This window comes from Aedes albopictus, chromosome 2 (genome assembly GCF_035046485.1).
Source record: "Aedes albopictus strain Foshan chromosome 2, AalbF5, whole genome shotgun sequence".
Lineage (NCBI taxonomy): Eukaryota > Metazoa > Arthropoda > Insecta > Diptera > Culicidae > Aedes > Aedes albopictus.
Window position 1 is genome coordinate 293,139,429 of NC_085137.1, and position 25,882 is coordinate 293,165,310.

General features: G+C 41.9%; 1 protein-coding gene across 2 annotated transcripts in view; it reads left to right on the forward strand.

Annotated features, from left to right (window-relative positions):
- LOC109414240 (uncharacterized) overlaps nucleotides 1–25,882 on the forward strand; it is a 357,064-nt gene that overhangs the window by 297,876 nt on the left and 33,306 nt on the right. The window contains exon 13 of one of the 2 annotated variants that reach the window (XR_009997784.1): nucleotides 2,442–4,022. Coding sequence is in view for 1 of the 2 variants with exons in the window: in XM_062852084.1 (XP_062708068.1) it covers nucleotides 2,442–3,862 (1,421 nt within the window). In the remaining variant the exon portion in view is untranslated. Of the gene's footprint in view, nucleotides 1–2,441; nucleotides 4,198–25,882 lie in introns of those variants that run through there. The other variant, XM_062852084.1, reaches the window with a different exon arrangement.

Consider the following 25,882-nt stretch of genomic DNA (forward strand, 5'->3'; position numbering starts at 1 on the left):
CAACCAAACCAATCCTAGATTAGATTCGAATTCTATTTTTTTCTCCGTTTGATTTTATTTCCGCATGTCAAATAGAAGCGAGCTGAACCGGCAACGTGTGCAAACTCGCACCCCGTTCGAGACCCGAGCTTGAGTATAAAATTCCGAATAAATGCAAATTTGATTAACAGCAGGTGCAATCTAAATATCAAATTCATTTGGTGCAATGCGAAACTATGTACAGAGCAGCAACTGAAAATATAAGCGATGTTTTATTTGGAAGCGTCATCTAATCTCTCGCGCCGTTCGTGCTTTGACTGCCAACAATATACGTAGTTTTGATCCTGCTTTTCGTCGAATTTTGTGTCCATTGACTTTACTGGTTTTTGATGCCGTACAGTTTGGATTTTGTCCGGTGCACACAAACGAGGGTAGAATAGTAAAAATAAGAATTGCATTTTGCACAGTCCGTGTACGTTGCGTAGCGTGGTACAGCGATATCCGTAAACACTAACATTCATGACTCATGCTATAAAAGTTTATTTTTCGAGAGCATAAAATTGCGGATGAATTCCGAGGAATTAACTTATGGGGATTATGCATATTTTTATAGACTAAACAAGGACGAAGAATAGTGGCAGTTGGAGATTGACGTAAACACTAGGGTCAGTTTACTTCGCTCTAAAGTCCTCACATTGCAAATGGTCGCCTTTTTATCGGGGCAGATTGTCTCTTCCTTCCAATCATCGGGTAGCTGTTGGGTTTCCCAGATCCTGACTATCAAACGGTGCAGACAGTTGACCAACTTTTCTGGGCCTATCTTGATGAGTTCAGCTGCGATTCCCCTTACCAGCTGTTTCGTTGGTTTTGAGCTGATGAATGGCATTCTTAACTTCCCTCAGTGTAGATATGGCAGATTTCCGTCCTCCGCTGCATTGGCGTAGTCGATCCCTCCGTTGTCGTGGTCTCCCATGCCTACGTTCTACACGCCATACTCATCAAAGTACAGCTTCCACCTTTCCATCACCTCACGTTCGTCCGTCAAGATGCACCAGTTTTTATCCCTGCATATTTTGACTTGCGGCACGCAACCATTGCAGGATGCGATTAAGCTTGTGGTAGAACTTCCATGTTTCAAGAGAACAGCACAGCAGTTCCGTTTCTTCGTACTTCGGTTCTTCCAAGCGGTGCTTTTTCTCCCGAAAGACGCGGATCTGCTGTTTCCGCTTCTGTTTGTAACGTTCCATTTTCTGCCGGGTTCCTTGCTGCAACACTGCCGCCCATGCAACGTTCTTCTCCTCCAAAATGCTTTGCACTCCTCGTCGAAGCATTTGTTTCGTCGACTCCTTTCCACGTACCCGATGATGCTCTCGGCAGCGTCGTGGATGGCTACTTTTACTGTTCTCTAGCAATCTTCAGTAGGGGCCACATCCTACTCGCCCTCATCTGGCAACGCTATCTCGAGATGGTGTGATTACCATTAAACATTCGCACAATGGATCCTGTTCAACACACCTCCTGCAGCGGTACGATGTCGAACCCGCAGTCCTTTAGTAGATCCGAGAGTATGCGGGTGCTCCCAATGAAGTTGAGATCGACAGTTCCACGTACCGAGTTTCCAATCGCAAGTCCTTTTTGTTCGCTGGGGTCGTTGCCGTTGGTCTCGATTCGTATTATTCTGTTGCTGATTTTCCGTTACAATGGTATTTTTACGGCTCGCTCGTAGGGCCTGACACCAACGCCATACTTTCCGGAGGACCATAGTGCACAGTTGTCCCCTGGCACTCGGACGTTAATCAACCGCCCCTTGCATGGGGATCAGACGCTATTGTGAGCCGCTCCTCCTGGAGAACAGACGCTCAGGGTTGCAGAATCAAACCCCCCCCCCCTTTCCTGTCAGCCTACGACCAAAGTTTCCATTGGGGGGGGGGGGGTTGGTTACCCGATCTTCCCTAAGGTTGCTTGTAGTTTCCAGCCGCCACCACGCGGAGGTAGGGATAGCATCGTGTGCGTGGACAATGAGCAGGAAATCAATTCCACGGTGACGAGGAGCATGTTCACCTCGTAGGCCAGACTATAGCAGCATTTGACCCAACGAACTTCACTCAGTCCTAGAATTTCAAGATTCATACAGGGATAGGGTTAGTTCATTCCAAGTTCGAATTCCTGTCCGTTGTTTCGCGCAAACAGTAACCGCAACTCACCATGAACACATGCTTCAAGTTGTTTATTAGTGTAGAATATTCAGCGAGTACAGGTCTGCATCAACAGACGTCAATATCATTCGCGTATGACGGCCTCACAGCTAAATCTTCAATGCTGAGCCTCATCATCGATGTCACCAGAAGCCAATAGAGACAAAAATTCGGGAGAAAAAGGGTATTACTTATGACGATACAGCTGAAATTCATTTTAAAATTCTAGAATCGAAGACTAAAATTTGTCATTTCTTATCCTTTCAGCAAACGACAGTCGTCTAACAGACGAGGAAGCTATCGAGGAAATCAAACAACTGCACATTCAGCTTCAGCACCTGTATGAACGGATACCGCAAAGAGGAATAGCTATTACTACTATCACATGTCTCATAGACATCTGCAAGAATTCCTCGCTGAAACCTCCTCCTTCTATTGGAGGGGTTAAAGCAATTCTGGCCGCTCCTGCTCAGACTAGCCAAACCCATGCGGACAAGAGCACCAACACTATCACCCTACCGAATGGCACCTACAACAACGATGGATGGACAGGATCGGGAGTGAATCAACCCGATGCGAAGATCATGATCACCGATGATTTTGATCACACCAATCGTTCGATAGATAATAGCAATTTCAACTTGGACATTCTCCAATTGAAATGCATGTGCAGTGAAGCGGAAGTGGAAGAAGAGAGAGAGCCAAGGTGCGAGTGTCACCACAGTGGAGGAGGACTGGGACATTCCTGTTACAATACCGTTAGTAGTTTTAAGCATAGTGATTGCTGTGATAGTGGAAGGGCGATGCTAGTCAAGCAAAACTCGGAACTGGTGTTGAGTAGTAGTGGCTGCTGCCCGGGAGCTGGCCAACACGGTTCCGGAAGCCATCCAGCCAATACTTGTAGTAGTAAGTTTAGTGAATTGAGTGCGAAAAATTTCGAATCATGTGATAATCTGTTGCATCAACAGCAAAAGCAAAGACAGAAACAAATTTCCAGTGATATCGTAGATAATCATTCCAGTAAACGGCCAAATTCCAGTGGTCAGTGTTTAGCGACGACCACCTCTTCTCTCAGCGTCGATGAGAAGAACTTTAGAAACCTTAACCAAGAAAACTTCAATAAACTTTACGCCAATCACAACAACAAAATAGATAGCTTGAAGGAAAATTTTCTGATGCGAACGGCTCTAACCACGGCGCTTCACAATTTGGAAAACGAGAATCGCTCACGTAGTCATCGACTCACCGCGGAATCCATGCAGTTTCCCCCGGCAGCCGGCGGTATCCAACGGATATCTCCTACATGCCCCACCAAATCGACCGCCATCACTTCCAACACGACGACAGCTGCCACAGTCAGTAGCAGCAGTAGCAGCAAATTTCACAACACATCAACGATTTCGACACCAACTCCGTCGTGTAGTTCCTCAGCGGCGTCCGTCGTCACAACCACTGCCTCGTCTGGCGGAGGAGGTGCAGCCGTGACGGCGACCGGTTCCATTGCAGCAACAGCAGCAAGTGGGTCCACTAACGTGGCAGACGTTTCCTCATCGAGTACACCGACGTCGAGCACCGTCGATGCGAACGGAACTGCCAGCCAACAATCAAAGAAGAAAAAATCACCGGAGAAAAGGTTGGTCATCGATCTGAACGACAGGTCCAAGTATACCGAGGAGGTGTCCGTATGAGATTGATAGGTCCAGTGAGTGGTTGGAGAAAGTTACATGGCTGAATCGGAAGCGTTGGAAGAGTCGTTTTGAAAAATTCGGATTATCGATACTTGTAACAGATGATAGCATAAATATACAGGTTGAAAAATGTGGAAATGGAGATATTTTACAAGCGCAAGTAAGTACAATCAAATCGTTGGTAGGTTGAAAGTCGTTGAATATTATTAGTTTTATAACCAGGCTGCAATCATGAGGGTGTCGTAAAATGCTGCAATTAACATGTCGACTGTCGAGCCATATTTTATAACAATACTGTTAGTTGATGTGTTTTTAACCATGTATGCTTATAAAGAAGGTACACATTAATTTTGAGCCTTTAGCCTTTAATTCTGATTGATTCAGCAGATGCAATTGGGGAGCGTCCATAAATTACGTCACGCTTTTAGGGGGGAGGGGGGGTTCAGCGAAGTGTGACGACCCATACAAAAATTTCAGAGGTCTCATACAAAAAGTGTGACATAGGGGGGAGGGGGGGTTGAAAATGAGCAATTTTTGCGTGACGTAATTTATGGACGTTCCCTTGTTTCAATCTTCAAATACAGTGGTGATCCAAGAATATCACATTTCAAATTTCTCTAATTTGATTTAAATTGCCAGAAATTTTACTGGATGTTTGTTTTGAAAAATTCAAAATGTTCACAAAAACTGAGTAATTTTTGCAATGAAATCCTTTATTTACAATATTTGAGAATTGTGCTTTCAAACATACAAAAACGCAACCAGCAGTCCCTCGTTAGCTCAACAACTACCGATTGTCCAAACATCCTCACCCTGGCAGTTTTGGCTATTTTATAGACTAAATAACCATGACAAACAAGACAAACCGTAAGCAATTTGCTTTCAATCCTGATTCCACTATATTGCCAATCGAATACAATCATAACAAATTTCGATTAGATGCGCGCTCGTCCGGTATTATCAGCGAAATCAAGACACCAACTGTCGGCCTTCGTCTCCGCACAGTCAGTGCCAGTGTAAGGTCAAAACAGCACAGCACTTTGGGCGCCTGCCTACGTATCCTTTCGAATTTTCCCATTTCCTTCCGAGCAGTGCGGGAAAAAACCAATTGGAAAACTGGCATCTATTTTGCAGCAAATATCCCGCCATTACCATAAAAATCTACATTTTGTTGCCTCGGCTGGCCGGGCTCAGCACGATGATGATCATCTGCCAAGGCTTCCGGTGGTGTCGGTCTGTGTCGGTTGGTGGTGGGTGGGTGTGAGTCGGACTCCAATGTCATGGGGGCAAGCCAGCAATACTTAACCGAAAATAAAAAGGAAGAATCACGAATCGGTTTCACGGGAATCGTAAAACGAAACAAAATAACAGCTTTCCCTCCTCATTGTCCGGGCGCTCTGCTTGGGTGTGAGATGAATAAGATGACTAGCTGTTCGGCCGGCCACTTGTTGTAATTTGAAGACGTTTGCCGGAAAGTTTGGTTCTCGCTCCGGAAGAAGGTCAGAGAAGGTGCCACCTCTTGGCTTTGTGAAGCTAAACGTTTTTGTCTTCCGCATCATGTAGGTGTTTAACCTCTGTGTTGCTCTATGATTATTGCAAACGAATGTGGGTGTTACCTTGCGAGAGAAATTTGTTACAGGTTCGAGCGTACCCTTAAGGGTAGCTTTACGGAGCAGGATAGATTATATGTAGGCACTTCAAAACAGACTTTCGTCCATTGAATTTCCGGCACGATTCAACAATTTGCATGCGGCCATTGTCTAGTAATTAGATTCGGCAATTATAGGGCTGCACGTAGGTGGAGACGGCTTAATATGTACCCTTGGGCTGAAATGTCACAACGCATTACATTGATTCTGTTATTAAGTTTAACTACAAAACTGTTTTTCTATATATGTCTTAAATTCGCAAAACCAGCTCTCACCTTCCTGACCCCGTGCACCTATGTCGATCTTGGTTCCACCATCGAGCGAATTTTGTCTACCAAGATATTGGAAGCTTTCAACATACTCCACGGTTCAAGCCAGCTAAAGCTGGAAGAATTGATCGTGTTTTCATCTAGCGATTTAATTTAGTTGACGTTGATGGTAAAACTTGGCGTCCGAGGAACGATTGGCAAGATCATCACCATATGTTGCAGAATAAATGATGCAGCAATTGTGCAGAAACTAAATACGAGGTCAGTTTTGAGCCTCTCGGCTGATATGCGAACGACCCTGGGGAACTGTTAGATTTCATGCTACGAATGGCTGTTTTTATCTTATGTAATGGTTGATCTTCACTTTTAACACAGGTAGTGTTTTGTGTCGAACACTAGGCGGATCATGCTGCAGTTTTGGTGGCGTGCTTCCAAAGTGCTCGGATCAGTGTTTCAACTGATCAGCCGGGTTGGTTACGACCTGCCCCGAACCCGATGTGTCTTTCACGGACAACGTAGTATATCTATTTGTGCCACAAAGGTGACGTGAGACATCGCAGAGGAGATGATTTTTTTCTATTGTCCAATTGGAAGCTGTACATACACTTTGTACAGCGCCTAAATGTATTCTATTTATAATTGTACTATATCGAACTGGTGGCCGTTGCGCTGCTTTCACTTTCTACCCTATCATGGTAGAATGTTGAGCTCGAGGATGTTGATGTGTGGCTGTTGGTTGTTCTTGTTTCCAGTCCGAATGGGGGTCCATTATGGGTTGCCGTTCGCCGCTGTCCAAGTATCCAGGTTCATTTGAGCCATGGGCTCAAAAGAGGGTCAGTGTAAGCTGCTCTCAGGGGGAAAGAGCAACTGACGCAAGTGCCGGGACTGGGATCGAACCCATGACCATCTGCTTATGAAGCAAACGTGTAGCCACTACGCCACGGGCTCCGGCGGAGGAGATGAATGTCGCCGGTATTTGCGGTTTTCTGGCCTTCGTAGGCTAAGAAGCTTGCACGCACACGCTCTGTTGTCATGTCTACCTGAGCGTTTCACTTCCTTCTCGAGAGTCGAATAGTGCTGACGGGTTACGGCTTTGGCTCCTCGTGTTTTCGCTTGCTCTATCGCGACTTTGGAGTTTCTTTGCTCCTCTATCTTCCTCCAGGTGTCAACTTTGATCCACCGCTTTCTCCGAGGACGTAGCTCACCCAAATAATTCTGGCTGGTTACGATGAAGGCATTCTTGATGGCACTCCACCACGATAGCATTTAGTTGACTGTAAAATCACTCTATGTCCTGCATTTCGGCAGCATAGGTTGGCGCGTAACAATCATGGCAAATTAAAAAACATACTCAGAATCTGGCCAGCAATATCCTCTCATATTGGCCTGAGCGCTGAACAGAAAACCTACTCCACGGTGATGAGGAGCGTGTTTGCCTCGTAGGGCAGAATATACAAATCTAGGTTCTGAAGAAAATGCTTAATGCGACATATTAAATTATATTCCCCTCGCCTCATTGAAGCAAGTAGGTATGTATACCATAACAAATGAATGAGAACAACTATCCAGACTGAATTTTCCGTCGGTGGTCACATATTCATTCACGTTTACACAACCTGTGTGTACCGATATTCAATGCATGTCATTGAGCGTGAAACTCAGAGACAGCTACAGGATAGGGCACGAAATTACAACTTATTTAAATAGCCGCGATCCGTATATTGACAGCAATCGTACAAATACGTTCGACTTGATGTTGAAAATGCTTGTCAGTTATCACTTAGAAAATGTCTCTCTTACCTAGTCGAACAGTTGATGTCTACATTCTGTGGAGGGCTTCGTTATCGTCAAGGTCAATGGTCTTCTCCTGTAGCTGCTATGCGCCTCCGCGGTGAACTATCGAGCAGTCATTTGGGTGCGTCCTGGCCACCAGTATGCGAACCAGAAATACCTCCTGGGGTTTCTTCTTCAAGGGTTGTTGAGAAATTTCTTCAAATATTGCATCAGAATTGCATGCATGTACTCCTTTAGGTATTTCTTCAAATAATTTTGAGGGTTTTCTTCCACTAATGTTTTCAGAATTTTCAAATACTTTTGGAAATTCTTCTAGGATTTCCCTTTGGAAGATCAGAAATGTTTATGTATACCCTTTAAAAACAATTCTAGAAATTTCTCCAGTGGTTTTTTCAGGTATTCTTCCACATATTCAGAAAAATTCTCAGGTCATAAGGGGGCGCTCAACAAGCTTGAAGTCTGTATGCGAAAACTTGGCCAAATGTATGCAGAATTCTTAAGTTTTTGAATTTTGCCGCTAGGTGGCACTTTGGTATTATTATAGGTGACTATATCTCAAACAACTTTGTCAAAGACCGCAAAGTGATCCTACGTCTGTGAAAAAAGTTATACCCTAGGCCCTTCCGGAAAACACACAAATTTATCAAGAATTCCACATACTACCTAGCTGCAATTTCGGCAAGGATTTCTGCAGACATTTCTAAAAGATTCCTTCGGAAATCCTTTCCTGGATTTTTACAGGAATCCCCAACAATTTCTCAAGTTTCTTTGGAATTTTTGCCTTTCTCGTACATCAAAGTGTACTGAAGGGCTTAATGTTCACTCGAAAAACGAATTTTCGATAGAATTCTCGAAGGGTCAAGTCACATACACCAATCAACTTAGTGTATGTGTGTATGTGTGTCTGTGTACAAAAAAGTTCACTCACTTTTATGGCAGTTTCCAACTGGCTGATTTTTCGGATTTCAGCACGAATCGAACCGAATTTTTACCACATTGTTTTCTATTAAAAATGGTCCGGATCGATCATGGCATTCCGGAGCTATGGCCATTTCAGTGACCCGGACCAGCACCGGTAGAACTGGCCGTATATAAAACCGAACCAAGCCCTATCATGCGACACATTAATCTGCGCCCATTTTTGTAACCTTTAGCATGGTTGACGAATGTTGTGCGGAAATCAACACTGGAGACCAGAAATTCCACGATGTTGGCCAAAAATTCAAGATGGCAGCCTAAAATCTAAGTTAGCGGTTCCAAATTCAAGATGGCGACTGTTTAATGGAGTTTTAGGCAATAAAACCACGCAACATTGGAATATTTGGTATGGAGAAGATGTTATTTTTTTTCTTTTATGGCTCTACGTCCGCACTGGGACTTGGCCTGCCTCGCTTCAACTTAGTGTTCTTCGAGCACTTCCACAGCTATTAATTAAAGTGCTTTCTTTGCCTGCCATTGCATGAATTTGTATATTTTGAGGCAAGTACAATAATACACTATGCCCTGGGAGTCAAAAAAATTTTCCCGACCGGAACGGGAATCGAACCCGCCGTCTCCGGATTGCCGATCCATAGACTTAACCACTAGGCTAACTGGAGACCCTGTAATGCAGAAGATGTCCGGAGTCCAAAAATGGCGAATAGAATATCCAAGATAGCTGTTGTTTAATGAAGTATTAGGCTCTAAGAGCAAGTTTACCGGGGGCTACTATCTGGGCGAATCAAATTATTGCCCACAGAGTTGTCATTTTAGTTTAGTTACTCATTTCCACACCGGTCGCTAATATATTTAGTTACTGGATTGCGTACCGGTCGTTGACAAATACTGTTGCGGTATAAACAAAATATTTTGGAAACCTATTTTGGAAGAATTTCTTCTGGGATTCCCCAGGAATTCCCTCTGAGATTCTAGCATGAATTTTTACTGAGTATCCTCGAGCAATTCGTACAAGGGTTTCCCCAGGAATTTCAGATTCCCCCAGGAATCACTTCCGGGATTTTACCTAAAATTTCTACTGGGATTTCTTATTCTTTTCGGGATTCCTCCTTAAATTCCTCCGGGGATTCCTCCAAGAGTTCTTCCGGGGATTCATTCAGGAATATATTCGGATGTTCCTTCAGTAAATTCCTCCGTGTTTTTTTTTTTCATGAATTCCTCCGGGGATTCCTTCTGGCTATTCCCCGAGGATTGGTCCAGGCATTTCTCCAGGGAATCCTCACGGAAATGCCTCACGGAAGTTCCTCCGGGAATTCTTCCGGAATTCACCTGAGGAATTTCCGGATGAATTTTTAGGGGAATCTTTGAAGGAATTCTTAGAGGAATCTCCACAGAAATTTTAAAAGAAATTTCCGGATTAATCCCCGGATAAATTCATGAGCAATCCTGGAGGATTTTTTGCAATAATTCCCGTAGGAATAACCGGAAGAATTGCTGGAGAAATTTCCGGAGGAATTCATGTACGAACTCTTGCAGGAATGCCAGAATGAATTAAAGGAAGAATCGTAAAAGAACTCTAGAAATATTCCAAAAGGAATTTCTTAACAAATTTCCGGAGAAGTTCCTTAAGGAATCACAGGAGCAATTGCTACATGAATCTCTGGAAGAAATCCTGGAGGAATCCCAAGAGAAATACTCGGACCGATATCTAGATTAATCTCCGGAGGGATGCCTGAAGAAATTCCCGAAGAAATTCCTGGAGGAACTCTTTTAGCAGTTTATTGAGGAATCCAAGGAGAAAATGCTGTAGGGTTCCCCGGATGAATTTCTTGAGGATCCTCTAGAAGAATTCTTGGAGAATCCCCGGAGAAATTCCTGGAGAATTCCCCGGTGGAATTCCTGGAGAATTCCCCGGAGGAATTCCTGGAGAATTCCCCGGAGGAATTCCTGGAGAATTCCCCGGTGGAATTCCTGGAGAATTCCCCGGAGGAATTCCTGGAGGATTCCCTGAAGAAATTCTTGGAGGATTCCCCGGAGGAATTTCTGAATGAATCTCCGGAGAAATTCCTGAATTAATCCCCGGAGGAATTCCTGAATGAACCCCCGGAGGAATTCACGGAGGAATTCCCAGAGGAAGTCCCGGAGTAATTCCTGAAGGAAGTCCCGGAGGAATTCCTGGAGGAATTCCCGGAAGAATTTCTGGAGGAATTTCTGGAAGAATTCCCGGAGGAATTACTGGACAAATTCCCGGAGGAATCCCTTGAGGAATTCTCGGAGGAATTTCTGGAGGAAACCCCGTGGGAATCCCTGTAGGAATTCCGGGAGGACTCCTCGGAGGAATTTTGGTCAGAATGGCCGTTTAACCTGTTCCGGGTGGACCAGTGATCTACACAGTTCCCGAACCATTATTCACCGAAATCCCCTCGACGTGCAGAGCGAGATTTTCCGTTTCTCGCTCACGCCCCGGGAGATATCCCACAGCAGTAACACTCATTTCCTCCGGCTTGTCCTCCGGTGGTCGTACTCTGCTCCGCTTTGGCGGAGAGGCTTCCACTCCTCCTCCTCTATTGTGGTGTCGTGCTTCCTTCGTAGAGGCTATCCCTTCCGATTGGGAGTTATATTTTCTTTTGATTCTTCCAGCACTTCACTCACCCGAACGCTGCGACGGGTACTCCTGGACATTTTCGCTTGTGATATTCGCAGCAGATTTTCTCTAACTGCAAGTGTTTACAAAATGTGTTGCTTACCACTGGTGCGTTTTATTCGAAGCAAACAAATAAAAACAACACAGCACTTTTGACATATATGAAATAGCAATCGTTACCCGCGCAACTATCGAGCGCCTAAATTTGTGCGCTCGGTGTTTCCCGAAAGCCTCGCTGCTATTTTACTAGCCCAGTTAGTAGCCCCCGATAAGGTATAGCGCTATGATACTGCGCTATGTAATTTAGTTTAGTCGCGCACCGGTAAAGGTGCTCTAAAACCATGCAATGGCAACCAGAATATCCAACATGGCGGACTTAAATCCAAGATTGTGGCTCAAAATTCAAAATAGCGGCTTTTTTAAGAGTTTAAACCTCAAACATCAAAATAGGGTAAGAAATCAAACTTTGAACTAGTCAAATTGTAATCTTAGTTTGAACCATTTCGAAATTCATTAAAACGACGGACTTTTTAGACAAATATTAGCCCGAAAAAGATGTTAAACAGCTTTCCGTAATATAACCTGATAACATGGACTTTAAAAGCATTGAAAATGCGTTTTTGTCATGGAAAACATGCAATTAAAAAATCACTGTGATTCCACCCATTTCCCCCCAGAGAAAGCACATTTTCGGTGCACTCGTACAGCTCATGCATTGTATCACACGCAATATATGAACACGTCAAATGAAAGCTTATTCATCGTAGAATCGACCAACCGAATAATATTCCGCTTTATTTGTCATAAAATTATCAAATTTAAGTAATTCTTACTTGGAGAATCTTATCTTGAATTGAACCATTTGAAATCTAGATTTGAACTAGTGAATGGGGGCGAGCCAGGGCCGGATCTAAGGGGGGCCAGGGGGGCCCGGGCCCCGGGCCCCCACATTTTAGGGGCCCCCACAAAAACACTTTTTTGGTTGCTAACATTAATTTTATTTTTCATATTGCTCAAGTACTGTTCGAAAATAAGGAAAAACATTTTTGGTCATCTCTCCGAGGGGCCTCCACATCCGCTCGGGCCCCGGGCCCCCACAATTCTTAATCCGGGCCTGGGGCGAGCTTCCAGTATTGGCCTGCAGACTGCGCTAGTGGTTGCTTTGTTTACTCTTGGGCGATGGAAAATTCCAAATTTAGTTTTCGAATTCCTGAAGGATTCCGAACATTCTGAGCTGAAATTTCACTGTCTAATGAAAAATAGTTATGAAAATTAGCAGATCCATGTAATTTTTAGTTGTTTAGCATGAAATTGGCTGTTGCGGGAATTGCTCGAGCTGCTGCCGCCACTAGTTCAAATCTAGATTCAAATTGGTTCAAATTATGATTACGATGGTTCAAATTAAGATTAAAATCTCTATTGACAAATAATTGAATTTCTCAATGAAATTTGGTGCAAATGTTAACTTTTTACCACTTTACGGAAAGCTAATACCCGTGGCTTTCATATACCTGAGACCTTACCGTAGTAAATTATTTCCATGTGGGTGAAAAAAATCGATCAAAAGTGCCACTGCTTCAGAAAGCCGCAATTTGGTTCAATTCATGATTACCTACCCTACAAATTGTGGTGCCATGAAATGGATTTTTGTTAAACGTATGAAATTAGACACGATGTTCATCAACATGCTACTTGAGTTTTGTTAAAACGTGTTTTAGAGGCACTAGAAAGGCGCCATCACCACTGGGTGGATTAATTAGGGTTTTTCTATTGCGGATATTTTGAAAAGTTTTTCTTTCGTCGCGTTATTCACGCGCCAGGCAGTTATGCGCAGCTCCACATCAATTGCGCGCAGCCAATCAGGAGCAGGACAACAGACGACATCGTTGCGCGCCAAAGCTACACGCAGTACGTTTCCATTGTCTGCGATCAAAACAAACACCAACGCTCGCCCACCGGCTGATCATTGTTGTTTATAACTTGCGTGGAAGGGTCGTTATGGCCCCTTTCGAGATTGTTTTAATGAGACGTATTTTCTAGAACTGTTAATGATTCGTTTGGTTGTGCCATTATTTGTTGCATCCAGTCTTGTATTGATCACACGCAGTCTTTACCTGTTGAATATGTTTTAAGTAATGCACATACCGATACTGTCCATGACATAAGATTAACCTTGGCGCACCATTCACTGATGGGTAAAAATGTGGCCTAACGTTTTTCTTGCAAAACGCAATAAGAATTTAGGAAGCATTTAAATGAGTTTCTTCAGGTGTTCTCCCAGGCGTTAATCCAGGAGTTCCTCCAGAAATGACTTTAGAAAAATTCAGAAATATTTTTTTGACCTGAAATCCATTCAGAAAATTTAGAAAAAAAAATCTTCAAAGTCATCACCAGCAGTTTTAAGGGGTTCCTTAAGACAATTTCCAGATATTTATTTATAAATTAAAAACTTCTGAAAAATCTCTGGAGAAAAGTCTAAAACCTGAAGCACTTTCTCAAGGAATTTTTCTAGTAACCCTTGGAAGAATTCCTGAAGCAATATCTTCACGACTTCCATAGAAGTTTAGGGGGAATTCCTTAAAAAAACTTCATAGAAAAACTTTTCAAGCGATCCATTTCCCGAAGAAAGATCTAAAATTTTTAATACATATATTTTTAAAAGTATCCCTAAACAAATTCAGAAGGAATCTTCAGTAGAATCTCTGTAGAAATTTTAGTAAGATCTTTTCAATGAATCTCTATATTAAAATCTGAAAAAAATCCAAAGTAAATTAGTGAAGGAATTCCAGGATGAATTTCTGAAGAAATTTCTGGAGAAACTCTTAGAGAAACTCCTAGGGAAATTACTAGAAAAGTTTATTGAGGAACTTTTAAAAAAATACTTGGAGAAATGTTTTCAAAAAATATTTGGAAGATGCTCAGAAAATAATCCAGGAGCAACCTGTGGACGTTTTATGAAAAACTAGCTGTACCCGGCAAACTTTGTCTTGCCTACTGCGTTTTTTGACGTTTCAAGTTTCTAGCCAAGCCCAAGTCCCCGGTAGAAGAGGTATAGAAAATCGATTTTCGAAAACTTTCAATGTGTCCATGTTTTAGGCCTCATAAACCTTCCTTGGGTGAAAACTAACAGAACAAAACTAAGACGATCAAAATCGGACCTTCCGTTCGCAAGTTATGCGCGGTCCCACGTATGCCACTGCATTTTTATATGAAAAATAAACCTGTAGAAATAGTTGGAGAAATGCCTAGATAGATATCTGTAAAGATCCTTGGGAAAAAACTTCGTGAAATTTTCTTGGAATAATTTTAGAATGTATTTCTCAAAGAAATTGAGGAGAAATTCTGAGAGATGCCTTTATAGGAAATGCCAGTGAAATTCGCCTGAACCACTGAAAGTTATAATGCAAGGATCTCTAGAGGGATGTTCTGGATAAATCCCTGAAAAAATTCCAGCGGGAATTCTCAATGGAATACCTTGAGCAATTCTTGAACACATCTGCAGTGGAATTCTGGAAGAAATACCTGTACGATTCTCGAAGGAATCTCTAGAAAACTTGCTAAAGAAACCAATGAAAGAATTTCTAAAGATTCCCCGCTAATAATTCTAAAAAATTACTTATTTAAGAAGGATTTTAAAAAACAAAAAGAATTTCAGAACAAACCTACTGAAATGTACCTACCTTAAAAAAATTTCGAGAAAATTTCTATGGAAAAATTCTTAATGGAATATCCGAAGGAATTTCTGGAGAAATTTCCCTGGAACAATTTCCGAAGGATACTTTGGAAGAATTTCTGAAGGAGTCGAAGATTTTCTAAAGAAATCCTGGTAGACATTTCTAGTGGAATCCTGGCTCTCCGATTTTCTGAAAAAAAAATTCTGTAAACATTTCCTAAGACGTGGGTGATTTATTTTAATAATTCTGGTATGACTTTCTGTAAGAATTTACGAAACAATTTCTGAGGAAGTCCATAGGAGATTTTCTAGGAAAAATCTTAGAGAATGTTTTGGAGGATCCTCCAGAGGAATTTCAGAAGCAGTCCATGGAAGATGTTCTAAAAAAAAGATTTATAGGAGACTTTCTTTAAAATAGCAAATTTCACACTTTATATACAAAGCAGTGTTTCTTACAACATTTTTCTCGATGTATACCAGTTTTAAAAATTGATCGTTGCATCGTGTGATCGTTGAAAGTATACCGATTCAAAATTGCGCAGGCTTTAGAGTATGTCACATAATATACAAATGAAAAAATATCATTGTACAAATAATGATTTACATCTGCGGAAGTGCTCATAGAACACTCAACTGAGAAGCAGGCTTTGTCTCAATTGGGACGTTATGCCAAGAAAAATATGAAGACCCTAGATAAAGTAGCCTTGCGAGAAAAAGCATGCCAATAAAGACAAAAAAAGAAACATGCTATTTAATGAAACATATCGAAACCATAAATCTGTAAAACCTCAAGCAATCCTATTAAATCTCCAAGAATTGTCAAGGACCCTTCCACTCAAACGCAATGATGCCTCTGGACACGCTACTGCTGCTATCTGACACAACTTTCATCCAAGAACCCCATACTAGCCAAAGACCAATTAACTGAGCATTATATTGCCATTCCAGCAATCGGAAAACAGCCAAGCAGATTGGGTTTATTGCTTCTGTTATATGCAGTAAACACAAAACAGTCAACATGACTGCTGTTCTCGGTTCCCCACTGCTGCGGTCGTCTCTGTCCGGGCTCCTAGAAATTCCTTGCCTAGAAACGCCTCCCACCATGGGCTCGGACCTAGGGAGGTCGCTATCTAAACTGGTTGACCAAGCATATCCCCACCCCCGGTGCTATCGCATTCCTCGCCTTCATCTTCGGGCATCGCACTGCCACGCACTATGGTGAGAGTCTTGTGGGCTGCCCCACTCGAATCTGAGTCGCTTCTACCGCTGTCCTACGGTTTATGAGGAACTATGAAATATTTATTAGGAAAGTTAACAGAATTCGACCGTGTCACCTAATCTTGGAATGATAAGGCGCAGTAATTGAAAATAAACGCCCGGCAATCATCGTACAAGGCGTATTTTGATCACCAAAGAAATTTCGACAATCTCTTTCGTAAATGGTCATTAATTATGTGACACAGCTTCAAAGAGATAGCATCAATAGCGAACGGAGTGTCAAGTGCCTATGCCGAGCGTTTCCGGGAAGCTTTCTTTGGCACTCATCCAAGGGTAACCCCTGCATTAACATACAATTTGGGGAATCTTTTTTGTAATTTGCATTGAAATGGTAAAAGTCGAAAATTCTTTCCTGGGGTGGGTTTGTCACTGGCGGACCACCATCTGGGCTCGTGCCCTGCCGGTGCACGATAAAGCTGTGTCAGATCCTTGAAAATTGTCATTTTTGCCAGATTCAAAAATAATAATTAAAAGGGTTAAAGGTCATGATGAAGAAAGCGCGGAAGGAAATATTAAAATCGTGACACAACAGGCGAAATGAAATCAGGACAAATCAATTTGAAAATGATTTTGCTTTTCATATTTCTGGCCAAATATGACAACTAAGAAAAAGTTATTAATATACAGGAGATAGACAAAACGATCAGAACAGGCAAAATTTGAACTTAAACAAATACCCAGGTAACCACTAAGCACTAAGTTCGAATGCATAACTGCCTTGAGTTAGCATAAGCTGTGCTACTAAAAAGCTTTTGGCTGTTAATTAGCATTTCAACTGCTTGAGGTGTTTTCACTTGGAAGCAATCATAATGCTTTTCAACTTCTCTTTAAATGCTAAGAGCAAAAAGGTTGGGAGATATGTTATGCATTTGACAACACATATTGTTTCTCTCTTACAGAGCCTATGCTCCTGTTTTCAAATTTATGCATTTGATTTGTTTCTTCATTTTCCCCTACTCATCCAAAATCCCCACAGAAAACATTACTGCAGCTGGATTGGATTGAGAACTTATCCATAAAAAAAACATCAATTATCATTTCGTCGGAAAATGTGTGCCGAATAGGTGGATACTTTGGGAAGAGCATCATATTTCACAGATAAAAGAAGGAAGGGTAATGCTTTAACACAATGAAATATATCTTTGAAAACAAGTTTTGGATGTTGAAACTGAAGCTGTTTTCAATCATTCTTTATACATATTGGCGGTAAAATCATCACACGCCACCGGAAAAGCTGTAGCATCGTGTATCAGGAGCAACCGAATCCGAAGCAGATATGATTGATCAATCTCCGGATCGTAAGTTCAAACCCACATCACAACAAAAATGAGCAAAAAAGTACCCCCTAGCACCAGCTGGAATATGGAAGGACGATGAAGCGGGGAAGCACGCTCAGAGAACGAGAGGCAGACGTCAATCTATTTTTGTTTTTTTTTTTTGCTCGACGAGGCGTTACGCTTCTTTGAAATTCCGTCACGACGTTCCTGAAGGGGTAGCACTAAGACAGCCCGTTATTTTGCCAAAACCTGCTGAGAGGTAGCACTATAGGCGCATATACGGCTAATTAGCATTAAATACCTTGTCGTTAAGGCTACTATAATGCTGAAGGAATGCTATTTTAAATGCTTACTGGTTACTTGGTTACTGATTCTCAAATTTTCAGTTCATCAATTAGTTGTCTGTCTATGGTCTAATTTATTCTATAGAATGTATACATGGAATGTATCATGTATACATGAAGTAAGAAAAAATCTAGTCCAATAGCCAACTTTGAACTGTTATATCTCCGGATTTAATTAACCGAATGCAATAGAATTTATAGCGTTTATGACTTCTATATTAAGCTTTAAAACACACTTGGTTAACGATGTTATATGATATAAAGTTTAATCATCTTTCGAATGGATGGTAGAAAGTTGCGATAAGTTCGACCATTTTCAAGTTATAGCTAGTTTAAGGTAAGCAGAGTCAAAAACATGTCAAGTTCAATAACTACGTAGCGGTTGAGATTTGACCATATGCGTAGAACTTTTTTTCGCCAATTTAGGTTTTTTATCAGCACCCGAATATTTGCACTCTTGAACCAAATGCACTGTGTAAAGCACACTTATTGTGTAAAGTTTGTGCCAAGGATCTTGAATTCAAGCTTCCATATAATTTCAATATATCACCAACCATAAATCACTTTAGATAATTCCAAACCAATTGTATACATTTTCTCACAGCATCCCAATCAAGCCTATCGCTTTTTCCTCTATCAGCCAGGACAGGACGTTTTGATTCTGTTTCGATAAAGTCACACGAGCGACAGAAAAGAAGACCAAAAAAAAGGTCAACGCAATTCAGAAAATGTTCAAAGAGGCAAATTTATTCGTCCGATAGGAAATCTCCGGTGGCTCCTCCAACCAGAACTCGCAAAACTCAACAAATCAAGCGCACGCGTTTCATTCCACATCCTTGCGCACTGACTGTCGTTATGCTTCCGTCTGTCTGTCTGTGATGTGGTGGTTCTCTGTCCAGGGGCTGAATGTCTGTCACACAAGAAGCGACATTATCGTTAGCCGACGACGAGATAAGTCCGCAAGGTCAAAGTCGACGTCGTCTTCTGTCCGACCGGCTTTGTGCCGTCGTTTGCATCTCCTCCGTGATGGTTGGGGGTGACTTGGCGTGGAGATTTTAGTTCGTCTTCCACTTTTGTAGTTTCTTTTGTTTAGTTTATGGACCCAGTGGATTTGAAATTTTAAAAGTGAAGATTAAGGTACAGTGGAGACTCCCTATAACACAATGCCGCTCGCTTTTTTCCTTTCAAAATTTCCATCCGATGAGATCATTTTTTTATTACTTTTTTTTAACAGAACATGCTTCTCAGCCTCAGAAAGTCGGCTCCAGAGGCACGCTTTCCTTCATTTTGGAAAATCTGTGCTTCCCAGCCTAGTATTTTGAAAACTGTTGAAAACTGTTGCGCTTAAAAAAAAAATCCTCAGGGATTCTTCAAGGAGTTTCTCTAATGTTTTATTAAGAGATTCATCCTAGATATCCTCCAAGAAATTTGCAAAGAATCCATTGGATAATAATTTTAAAAAAATCCTCCAAGGATCCCTACAGAAGTTCCTCTAAGGAAATTCTTAGAGGAACTGTGGTAGAAATTCCTTCCAAAAACACCTCTGAATTTGTTCCAACAAATTATTTAATATCCATCTACTCTAGGAGTTTCACCAAGGATTTCTTTAGGAATTTTCGCTAGAATTCCTCTAGGAGATCTTCTAAAAACACCTTTTGATAAGACTCCTTAGAAATTCTTTCGCAAATTTTTTGAAAAATCATTCTAAGTTTCCATCAAGCATCTCAGTCAGGAATTTCTTCAGGATTTATGATTGATTCCTCCAGAAATTGCTCCGAAATCTCCGAGAATTCGAAGTACGGTCAACGTGCCTTAGTAATCGTACAATCTCAAATTCATAATATTCGAAAACAAAGCGATTACCGCACCGATTGATTACGTAATATTTGTAATCATTCGTACCTACTTCTAACAAAAATCAAAAAAGCTTCATTCCTTTGTTTTCAGTAGAATGAAAATAGTAAAGGAACAGGTACCTGATTTGATAAGATAAAATCGAATAATTTCTTCAGAAATTCTCCAAGGATTACTGTTCTTCTAGAATTTTTTAAGAATACCTTGAAGCATCTTTTAAGTGATTAATGGAAGTTTAGGATTTCATTTAGGATTTCTATCGAGAATTCTTCAGGAATCGCTTCAAGAATTCCTACGGGATTTTTCCGAGGATTGCATAAATATTTCTTCAAAAAAAAAACACACCTTTCGGAATTTCATCAAAGATATTGTTAGGAACCTCTGCGAAGGTTTCATCAATCAAATAAAGCATTCCTTGCTTAATTTATTCAATAATTTCACCAAGAGCTCTAAAGAGGATTACTTTTGGGCTTTTTCCAGGGATCGCTTTGGAAGTTCTACCAAGGTTTTATTCAAAATTCTAAAGGATTTTTTTTATCTGTATTAACGAGATTTTTAGCCCTAGGCTAGTTGATCTCGGGACCCACGCTTTACTTCTCTTCCGAAGGAAGAACTCACATTTTGTGAGTTTGTCGAGAGTGGGATTCGATCCCAGGTCCTCGGCGTGATATATCCAACCATCCCACCAGGTCCGCTCCCCTAAAGGAATTCTTTCAAAAAGGCCTTTACAAACTCCTCCCAAACTTCCTTCAGGAGTTTTTGCAAAGGTTTCTTTAATAGTTCATCCAATAAATTCTCTTGCCATTTCTTCAAGGTTTCAACAGATTCAAATTAAAAAAAAAATGCAAGAAATCTTTCAATTCTCACAGAAATTCCCCAAAGAAACTCTACTGGTATTCCTTCAATCATTTTTCTTAGATAATTCTTTTGAGATTTTCTTCAACTTTCGGCTCTCGTTATATAAAAAAAATTCTTGTTTTTTTTTTTTAATTCGCATGAATGTATATCATAGAACCTCAAGTTTTCTAAGAATTACCGGAGACATTTTCTGAAATTACCACTTCAATTTACAAATGAATTGACTGAAGAATTTTCAGATTACCTGCCGAATGAATTGTGAAAGGAACTATTGAAAGAATAAAAAAAAATGTCAGGTATAATAACAAAGGGACTGCCAGTGAAACTTCCCAAGAAATTACTGAAGGGAATCCCGCAGGGGTTGCCTAATAAATTTCTGAAGCTATTGCCCAAAGTATTTCGAAAAGTAATGCCGTAGATATCTTCTAAAATAAAAACCTTTCGAATATTATTGCCCAGAAATTGCCAAATGAGTTACCGGACCAAATTTCGAAGAAATTGCTGAAATAGTTTTCAAAAAAAAAAATGTGCAAGAAAATCCCAAAAATAATCTTATAGGAATTAAAAAAAAATGCTGAAAGGATTTCCAATATGAATAATATGAAAAGTGTTCACGGGGTAGCTCACCGGAAATTCGCCGAATGCATTTCTAAAGTAAATGCCAAATGAATTACTCAACCACATTCCGTGGGAATTTCCCGGAAGAAGTTTCAAGAAGAGTGGTGAAGTTATTCCCAAAGTAAATTACCAGAGGACTTATCAAACGAATTTTCAAAAAAAAAAAAACAACTAGAAGTTGTGAATGGAATTTCCAAAGAAATTTCCGTAGAAAAAAATCTGAAAAAGTTCGCAAAGCCATTTCTGAAGCATTTCCGATAACTGATTAAAGAAATTTTAAAAGGAATTGTCTAACAATTTCTCAAAAGAGTTGTCGTAGGAATTTTCAATGAAACTTATAACCGAGTTCCTAAAAAAATCTTGAATATTTTTACCAAAGGAATCTTGAATATTTTTACCAAAGGAATTGGGAACACAATAGCTGAGACATTTTTCAAAAGAATTGCCAAAGAATTTAATTAAAACTAATGAAGAATGAATTCAGAAAAAATACTTAAGGAATTCCCAAACCAATTTCCGAAGGGAATTTTCAGAATAACTGCCGAAGGAATTTCCAAATAAATGTTCAAAGATATTCCTTAACGAATTGCTGCACGGATTTCCAAAGCAATTACAAAAAAAGATCCAAAAGAAATTTCCGAAGGAAAATTCTAAAAAAAAATTGTAAGAATTTGTGGTGGACTCGACCATCTTGTCGGCGATCTACCACTACCATAATCAGAACTTCGTGTTCTCACATCACTGATGATCATCGTTGCAACACTATTGAAATGACCTGAACTATGAAATATTGTAAATAAAATTTTAGTTATTAGTTGACCATCAATCAGATCACATTCGATGTGTTAACCGATCCGAAAATCGAATCCCGTATTCTCTGGTCCTCCGAGTCCCTTTAACTATTGGATTAGCTACCAATAGCTCTCCAAATTTGGTGACCCCGATCGAACAATTACGCAGAATTCGACCCGCGAGTTACAGTGCGAAAAATCCGCTAGTTCACAAGATGGTAGGCGACGACGATACCAAGCCTGAAACAAGCCATCAACAGGTGATCGCCAAAATTGATTATCCGCCATTCGACGCTGAGGATATCGAAACGTGGTTTCTTTGTATCGAAGCCGCTTTTACCGTGAACCAAGTGAAGAATGATAAGACGAAATACAATGCCGTTATCGTTGCCCTTGGCTCGCGCGCGAAATTCGTACACTCTACGCTAATTAAGTGTAATGCATCCACCGAAAGTGACCGTTACGAAACACTGAAGGCGGCCGTGCTCGAGCATTTCCAGCCGTCTGAAATGCAACGCCTGACCAGCCTGTTATCCGGCATTGTACTTGGTGATCAAAAACCCAGTGCCCTTCTAAGTGAAATGCGTCGTTTAGGTGGTCAGGGCTGTTCCGACAGTGTCCTATCCAATTTGTGGCTCCGCGCTTTACCGAACACTGTGCGTTCCATAATCGCCTCCATGCCAAAAGCTAAGCTCGACGAACAAGCCGTTGTTGCTGACAAAATAATGGAAGCCCCGCGCAGTGAAGTGTCCGTAGTGAAGTGCTCCGAAACGCCGTCGTCCACGGCTACTCTCGAACAAAGAATCGACGCTTTAACCCGTCGGCTGGATGAAGCGTTGGCGGGAAATTTCAGAGGCCGCGATTCAGGCCGAAATCGTTCCCGTAATCGTTCCCAACATCCACGTCAAAGAACGCCGTCCCAACCCAGAGCTAGCAACAGGTGGATCTGCTGGTTCCATTACCGGCATGGCATAAAGGCGCAGAAGTGTGAAAAGCAAAAAAGTGATAACGAAAACATTCCGTGCATTTTTTTCGACGGAAAAATACCCGTGTACACTCGTCCACGGAACAATTAGTGAACTGTAATCCTAGTGTCGGACCGCCGGCCGAACAACCCCCCAGTGTCAGTGCTAACCAACCCCAGAACATTCAGCGCATCCACGTCCACGACGAAAAATCTTCCAGACAGTTCCTGATAGACACCGGCGCTGACATTTCAGTGCTACCTCCCTCGCCAAGAGAACAGCTCCAGCCTACAAGCAACAACCAACTATTTGCCGCCAACGGCAGCCCCATTAAAACCTACGGCACGAAGCGCTTGACCATCGACATCGGCCTCCGCCGATCATTCGTCTGGGTGTTCACAATTGCCGAAGTAAAGTCCCCGATCATTGGTGCTGATTTTCTAAAGCACTATGACTTGCTCGTGGACCTGCGGCGAAACAAGCTAATCGACAACACCACACGCTTGGAAGTCAACGATGTAAATGCCGCAGCCGAACCCCTGATTTCAACGTACGATGTCAACATGCCCTTTGCCGACCTGATGAGAGAGTTCCACGATATCACCGTGTTCAACATGAATCACCGCCCAAGCGAAACTACAACTTTGCACCAAATCATCACCACTGGACCTCCTGTGTTCAGCAAACCCCGTCGACTACCTATCGACAAACTCAACGAAGCGAAAGCCGAGTTCAGATTCCTCGTAGAACAGGGGATCTGCCAGCCCTCAAAAAGTTGTTGGGCAAGCCCGCTCCACATGGTGCGAAAATCGAACGGTAAGTGGAGACCGTGCGGTGACTACCGCAACTTGAACGCCATCACCGTACCCGATCGCTACCCGGTCCCACACATACAAGATTTTTCTAATATCTTGCATGGCAAACGCATATTCTCGTGCATAGACCTCCAGCGTGCGTACCACCAGATACCCGTTGCGCCCGAAGATGTCCCCAAGACAGCGATCACCACACCATTCGGCCTGTTCGAATTCAAATACATGACATTCGGACTCCGTAACGCTGGTCAGACCCTACAACGACACCTACACTAGGGGCGGGACAGCTCCTAATACCGGCGCTAATACTGCCTAATAAATATTAGTATCCTAATCTTCACCATCCATCGTAAATTTTTTTGTGTAGTATGTCATGAATTTTCATACAACAACTAACTGTCACAAAGACGAGAGGTGAAAATACGGTTTGTATGTGGTGTTTCTTCATTCTTCGTTCAATTTAAAGCAATAATTATTTTTATTATTTTAGCTTCATCTTCCTCAATCGCTGATATGGCTTTCGGAAACTAATGACTGTGCGTAGAGAAATCAAAACAGATGACTTTTTGAGATATTACTAACAAGTTTCGGTACATGTTCTTATCACGAACCTCCTCGAAAAACATTTGCTTGTTAACTTCGAATTTCAATAAATATAAATAAACTGCATTTGATAACTTTAGCTAGTACATACTATAAACTTTGCTTGATAAAATAGCTTTGCATTTTCCATTTTTGCCTATTCAGCTTCCTTTCGAAAATTATATTTCCGAGGCGACAGCTTGAGCTGATAAAATCTAGACTGGGAGGGCACAAACTTACAATTGGCATTAACACAAACATTAGCGTAAGTGTGAGAATTTCTGTTTAAGACCGCAGTACATTTCCGATTTGCGTTTGGATGCTACTACCAACACGTTTTGCATATTGAATGTTGGACAACCAATGAACTGTGCCCTACAGTGCGTTCCGTAGTTTGTACTTCCGGAGTATGAAGAACGGTTTGGAAGCAATATTTTCATGGGTTTTGTTATATTTAGTGCTCATCATATTCTAGAAGCAATGAAAGCAAAATGTTTGTTTTTGTCATTTCTTTTTGTTGTCATCAGTCAAGTTCGATTGGCGTGGCTTACTTGGTTGAAAAATGGTATGGCTTTGGGATTAATATTTCCTAATACTGCTAATACCGCTAATCAATATTAGAGCTGTCCCGCCCCTAGCACCTACACGAAATTTTAGGAGATCTCGATTTCGTCTTCCCATACGTAGACGATCTCTGTATTGCATCGAAAAACAGAGAAGAGCACGAACAGCATTTGAGAATCGTGTTCGAGCGACTCCGTAAACATGGTCTCATCATCAATCCAGGAAAATGTCAGATCGGCCTTCCCGAGGTCGAGTTTCTTGGACACCAAATCACCGCCGATGGAATCAAGCCGAAGCCGAGCAAGGTGGCAGCAATTATGGAATTCCCGAAGCCCACGACTGCGAGGCAGTTGAAAAGGTTCCTTGGCGCAATCAATTTCTATCGTCGGTTCATACCTCGTGCCGCCGAAGTTCAGCAAATTCTGCAGGCGATGATTCGTGGAAACGTGAAAAACGACAACACTCTCCTAGTTTGGGATACTACGACGACGAACGCATTCGAAACATGCAAGAGGAATCTCTCCGATGCTGCACTACTCGCACACCCGTCACCCGACGACTCGCTTGCTCTCGAAGTGGACGCTTCAGGTACGGCAATCGGCGCTGTTCTTCATAAAGTCAACGAAGCCGGCCGTCGACCGCTCGGATTCTTCTCCCGAAAACTAACAGGCAGCCTTCTCAAAGCGAGTACCTACGATCGTGAACTGTATGGTATGTATGCAGCAGTCAAACATTTTCGGGATGTATTGGAAGCCCGAGTTTTCTGTGTGTACACGGACCACAAACCCCTCGTCACCGCCTTTCGTCAACATCCCGAAAAAGCAAGTCCCACACAGTTGCGAAGACTCGCTTACATTAGCGAATACACCACTGATATTCGCCATGTGCCCGGACACGAGAACAAGGTCGCAGACATGCTCAGCAGAGTTGAGTCGATCACATCCACCAATGAAGCCATCGATTTCACCGCCTTAGCCGAGCAGCAAAAAAGCGATCCTGAATTGCAGGCCTTTCTGCAAAATCCTCCAGCAAACACCACATTGAAGCTGAAATGCTTCAGCTCCCCGCTTTCGAAAACCCCCGTGGTTTGTGACACTTCAACCGATGCC